The 6,000-nt window shown below is 49.9% G+C and overlaps 1 protein-coding gene across 1 annotated transcript; it reads right to left on the bottom strand.

Moving 5' to 3' along the window:
- Positions 1-921: 921 nt before the first annotated feature.
- LOC140916807 (uncharacterized) lies at positions 922-2,524 on the bottom strand. Its single transcript, XM_073358694.1, has 2 exons — positions 1,941-2,524; positions 922-1,352 (listed from the first exon to the last, which is right to left on the bottom strand). Exons 1-2 carry the CDS (start codon positions 2,521-2,523, stop codon positions 922-924), a joined length of 1,014 nt encoding a protein of 337 aa, XP_073214795.1. The 5' UTR covers position 2,524.
- Positions 2,525-6,000: the final 3,476 nt, after the last annotated feature.

Genomic DNA, 6,000 nt, shown 5'->3' with positions numbered 1-6,000 from the left:
CGTTTCACCAACATCAACGTGGGATGGCCGGGAAAGGTGCATGACGCTCACATCTTCAGGAACTCTGGTCTGTTTCAAAAGCTGCAGGAAGGGACTTTATTCCCAGACCAGAAAATAACTGTTGGGGATGTTGAAATGCCTATATGTATCCTTGGGGACCCAGCCTACCCCTTAATGCCATGGCTCATGAAGCCGTACACAGGCAGCCTGGACAGTAGTCAGGAGCTGTTCAACTACAGGCTGAGCAAGTGCAGAATGGAGGTAGAATGTGCATTTGGACGTTTAAAGGCACGCTGGCGCAGTTTACTGACTCGCTTAGACCTCAGCAAAACCAATATTCCCACTGTTATTACTGCTTGCTGTGTGCTCCACAATATCTGTGAGAGTAAGGGGGAGACGTTTATGGCGGGGTGGGAGGTTGAGGCAAATCGCCTGGCTGCTGGTTACGCGCAGCCAGACACCAGGGCGGTTAGAAGAGCACAGGAGGGCGCGGTACGCATCAGAGAAGCTTTGAAAACCAGTTTCATGACTGGCCAGGCTACGCTGTGAAAGTTCTGTTTGTTTCTCCTTGATGAAACCCCCCGCCCCTTGGTTCACTCTACTTCCCTGTAAGCTAACCACCCTCCCCTCCTCCCTTTAATCACCGCTTGCAGAGGCAATAAAGTCATTGCTGCTTCACAGTCATGCATTCGTTATTCATTCATCACACAAATAGGGAGATGACTACCAAGGTATCCCAGGAGGGGTGGTGGAGGAGGGAAGGAAAATGCCACACAGCACTTTAAGCACAGCACTTTAAAAGTTTACAACTTTAAAATTTATTGAATGACAGCCTTCTTTTTTTTGGGCAATCCTCTGTGGTGGAGTGGCTGGTTGGCTGGAGGCCCCCCCACCGCGTTCTTGGGCGTCTGGGTGTGGAGGCTATGGAACTGGGGAGGAGGGCGGTTGGTTACAGAGGGGCAGCAGTGGCAGTCTGTGCTCCAGCTGCCTTTGCTGCAGCTCAACCATACACTGGAGCATACTGGTTTGGTCCTGCAGCAGCCTCAGCATTGAATCCTGCCTCCTCTCATCACGCTGCCGCCACATTTGAGCTTCAGCCCTGTCTTCAGCCCGCCACTTACTCTCTTCAGCCCGCCACTTACTCTCTTCAGCCCTCCACCTCTCCTCCCGGTCATTTTTTGCTTTCCTGCACTCTGACATTATTTGCCTCCACGCATTCGTCTGTGCTCTGTCAGTGTGGGAGGACAGCATGAGCTCGGAGAACATTTCATCGCGAGTGCGTTTTTTTTTCTTTCTAAGCTTCACTAGCCTCTGGGAAGGAGAAGATCCTGTGATCATTGAAACACATGCAGCTGGTGGAGAAAAAAAAAGGGACAGCGGTATTTAAAAAGACACATTTTATAAAACAGTGGCTACACTCTTTCAGGGTAAACCTTGCTGTTAACATTACATACATAGCACATGTGCTTTCGTTACAAGGTCGCATTTTGCCTCCTCCCACCGCGTGACTACCCCCTCAACCTTCCCCCCTCCCTGTGGCTAACAGCGGGGAACATTTCTGTTTAGCCACAGGCAAACAGCCCAGCAGGAATGGGCTCCTCTGAGTGTCCCCTGAAGAAAAGCACTCTATTTCAACCAGGTGACCATGAATTATATCTCACTCTCCTGAGGATAACACAGAGAGATAAAGAACGGATTTTGGTTGAATGCCAGCAAACATACACTGCAATGCTTTGTTCTACAGTGATTCCCGAGTACGTGTTACTGGCCTGGAGTGGTAAAGTGTCCTACCATGAAGGACGAAATAAGGCTGCCCTCCCCAGAAACCTTTTGCAAAGGCTTTAGGACTACATCTAGGAGAACCGCAAATGCCAGGGCAAAGTAATCCTTTCACATGCTTGCTTTTAACCCATGTATAGCATTTTAAAAGGTACACTCACCAGAGGTCCCTTCTCCGCCTGCTGGGTCCAGGAGGCAGCCTTGGGTGGGTTCGGGGGGTACTGGCTCCAGGTCTAGGGTGAGAAACAGTTCCTGGCTGTCGGGAAAACCGGTTTCTCCGCTTGCTTGCTGTGAGCTATCTACAACCTCCTCCTCATCATCATCTTCTTCGTCCCCAAAACCTGCTTCCGTATTGCCTCCATCTCCATTGAAGGAGTCAAACAACACGGCTGGGGTAGTGGTGGCTGAACCCCCTAAAATGGCATGCAGCTCATCATAGAAGCGGCATGTTTGGGGCTCTGACCCAGAGCGGCTGTTCGCCTCTCTGGTTTTCTGGTAGGCTTGCCTCAGCTCCTTCAGTTTCACGCGGCACTGCTTCGGGTCCCTGTTATGGCCTCTGTCCTTCATGCCCTGGGAGATTTTGACAAAGGTTTTGGCATTTCGAAAACTGGAACGGAGTTCTGATAGCACGGATTCCTCTCCCCAAACAGCAATCAGATCCCGTACCTCCCGTTCGGTCCATGCTGGAGCTCTTTTGCGATTCTGGGACTCCATCATGGTCACCTGTGCTGATGAGCTCTGCATGGTCACCTGCAGCTTGCCACGGTGGCCAAACAGGAAATGAGATTCAAAAGTTTGCGGTTCTTTTCCTGTCTACCTGGCCAGTGCATCTGAGTTGAGAGTGCTGTCCAAAGCGGTCAGAATGGAGCACTCTGGGATAGCTCCCGGAGGCCAATACCATCGAATTGTGTCCACAGTACCCCAAATTCGAGCTGGGAACGTCGATTTAAGCGCTAATCCACTTGTCAGGGGTGGAGTAAGGAAATCGATTTTAAGAGCCCTTTAAGTCGAAATAAAGGGCTTCACTGTGTGGACGGGTGCAGGTTTAAATCGATTTAACGCTGCTAAATTCGACCTAAAGTCCTAGTGTAGACCAGGGCTAACAGCAGTGAGTGTTGAGACTGCTCCTACGTCACTTAAAGGAAAAAAGAAAGCATCAGTACCCGAGCCCTAACCCACTTTCATACTCACACACACATGACCTGAGGCTGGCCAAGCCTGGGCGTAATGTAAGAAGAAGAGGAGGGAAGGGAAGGAGTTCTTGCCCCGTGCACGAGTTGTCCAGGGTCCTCTGTGATCTCCAACTTGTTGTGGCTTTTGGGAGGGTTTTTAAGTCCTGGGTTCTTTTGGGGGTGTTTTTGTTTGGTGGCTTTTGTTCCTGGTGCTTTTTATATTAGTTTAAACTGGCTTGCTGTGGCCTCCTCGGCTTTCCCAAACACACCAGCTCTAGAGACTTTGTTTCCCCACCCCGTTGGCCTTTCCCATCTTATTTGTTTTTATTGTAATTTTTGCAGCCCTGCTTTGCTTAGGTGTTTTTTTTTGTTTTTTTTTTACGGCTAGCGGAAGGGTTGGATAAAATGTAAATGCAGCTGCCGACTTCTTGTCAAGCCCCTAATCTTGAACCGAAGCCAGCGTCTTATTTTCAAATGGAGCTAGCTAAGGTGTCAAGTTAACCCTTTGCTTTCTTCCTTCCTTTTCCTTTTGGCTTCTCGCAACCTGCAAAAAAAATTTTCCCCTCCACACTCACACCTTTGACCCTTCCCCAACATGCCTTGTAATGCTTGTAACAGCGTTAGCAATATACAATGCTAATCTGCCCCTCTCAGGGGACCCCCTGAGAGAGGGGGCCATTAGGGGTGAAACATCTTGTCGTGGTCACTTAGGGCACAGGCTAGGGTTTCCCCACTCCGGGGTGCTCTCTCTGCACTGGACACTTCCCTGACCTACTGATCATTACATACAGTTCAAAGCATATGCAATGTATTAAACAGCAATCAATTAAAAAATAAGGAAAAAATGGGAAAGGTTAAAGGAAAATATGTCACCCCGCTCTGTGGCATGGGGACATCACAACCAACCATCTCTGAAGGGTCAGGGTAGTTCACAGTCTGTTCCTCATACATCCCAGGCCCCTGCCCAGGCCCTGGCTGTGCTGCAGGGATGCTGCGGGTTGGACACTTGGTCTGGCATTCTCCCTCTGCCACCTGTTAATGATTCAGAGAATTTTATTGTTGGGTTTTTATATTTCAGTCATAAACAGTCCTACAAACATCCTCCCATGCTGGCCCTTGTGTGCACAGCCCTGGGCAGAAGCCCCCTCCCTAGTCTTCACAGCCTGAGCTCCAGCTCAAGCGGCAAACTTCAAAGTGCCATGTACACAGCTGCTTTGGGAGCACTAGCGCAAGCCCCACTAAACCTGAGTTGGTCGCCCCAGGCTGGGAGGCTCGCTGCCATGGGCTGGGCAGCCATTCCCAGAGTCAAACATTCCCACGGAAGCAAACAGATATGCGGCCCGCCCATTAGCCTGTTTCTGTGACACATATTGTGCCTCTGCAAGAGTGGGACATCTTACCCTCATACCCCCAATGCCTGGAGGCTCCCTGCAGGTTGCCAGGAATCCCTGTCGATGCCTATAGCCCTGCCTCAGCCACTCCCAAACCCTGATCTGAGACCTGGCACAGCTAGATCAATGGACTGCTGTTTGTTTGCCCCTCAGGGGAAGATGAGATTTGGTCTCCTGGGATGGAAGGAGGGTCCAGTGATTAGGGCCCTGGCTGGGGCTTGGGAGACATGAGGCCTGTCTACATAGTGCTTTACTCCGCACCAGAGGGGGTGTACATTTAGTCTGCACTAGCCTGTCTCACACCAACTGGCCCACATGGCCCCTGCTGGTGCACCCCAGAACTTCCCTGGTGCACGTTAGCATCGCACTGTTTGAAATGGCTCCACCATGGAGCTGTGCTGACTGGGCCCAGTGAAGGGTCTGGCCACCCTGTACTCATTGTCTGTAGAGTACCAGCTCTGCTGCAAACAGGGCCTTTGGGACAAATGGGCTGGCTAAGGAATTTGGGGTCTGTGAAATGCCATAATTAAATGGACTAGACGCAGTGACTCTATTGGGAAGGGAAACAACCAGGTGAGAGGTTGGTGGATCATAGCGTGCATTTGCCTGGATTCCCAGAGCCACCGCAGGCCAATAATATGTAATGCAGAGTTGTGAAAAAGCTGTGACAGGGTAATTTCCGGCACTAACCTGAGCAAACCTTATTGAATTGAGTTTCTGTTATCATTGTGGGCTGGGATTGTATGCACTCCATGGGGGAGGGGAGCACAGCCCTCCAGATACTAATGTTGGAGACCCCAGGGCATGGCCATAGTTAAGTCGAGGGGATGGAAGGCCATAAGGGTTAAAGAAGTCTCCCTGCTGAAGGCCTACGGGATTCTTCTTAACCCCCCTTAATAAAATTCAGGCCTGGCTGGTTTGAGTAAGCTATTTTGCTCTTAAAACAATGTTGCAGCCGCAGATAATGCCTTATAGTGCAAGGTTTGCTGACGCCAAGTTAAAAATAATAGAAGATAGTTACAAGGCCAGGCAAAATGTGCTGGTTGTTTAAGTTGCTAAAAATGCTTGTTAAAAGTTGCAAAAAATTAACATTGTTGTAACCCATACAAAAAAGGCAGAGTATTTGTGTTAAGTTTTAATTGTCTGATGTGTAGTGCAGTAGCATTAAAGAATATAAAAGTGTGTGTAATGACCTGCTCTGGTGTGCAGGATTTAAGATTCTATTCTCCCTGTACCTTATTTGCAGCTGCAAATAAACTTTTCTGCTTCTCCACCCTGTTGTAATTATTGAGTAAAGCATACCGGGTAACAAACCCCTGCTGTTGTTTTGCCTCTCGGCACTGGGTGCCGGCAACACTAATAACAGTGTGTGTGGGGGCGGGGGGAGGGGGATTAGGTAAAGTCACTCAGTTGTAACACCTCCAGAGAGATCTCATCCCCTAGAGAGAGGCTCACAGCCACTGGTTCAAACTAGAGTCTCCAGGCACCAACAAACACAGAAAGGGTTTTTGGAAAAATAGCCTGAGTTTAAACTGCCTCAGGGCCTGCTTTCGGCTCCAGCAAACGGACAGACCCTTCTCTCCAAGCCCCGCCCCCACCAACTTTAGGGAAGGCTGGGAAGGTCTGACACTGACCAGAGTCCTGGTAGAGAGGGGGAG

The sequence above is a fragment of the Lepidochelys kempii genome, chromosome 9 (assembly GCF_965140265.1).
Source record: "Lepidochelys kempii isolate rLepKem1 chromosome 9, rLepKem1.hap2, whole genome shotgun sequence".
Lineage (NCBI taxonomy): Eukaryota > Metazoa > Chordata > Testudines > Cheloniidae > Lepidochelys > Lepidochelys kempii.
Note: the sequence above shows the minus strand (reverse complement) of the source record. Positions and strands in the feature narration are given on the sequence as shown.

What these genes read in the sequence shown, in the direction of transcription:
- LOC140916807 (XM_073358694.1), bottom strand. Translation starts at nt 2,523, where the DNA reads ATGCAGAGCTCATCAGCACAGGTGACCATGATGGAGTCCCAGAATCGC. An exon ending in AGGCGGAGAAGGGACCTCTG is followed by an intron (nt 1,353 to 1,940) that starts GTGAGTGTACCT and finishes TTTCTCCACCAG; the next exon opens with CTGCATGTGTTTCAATGATC.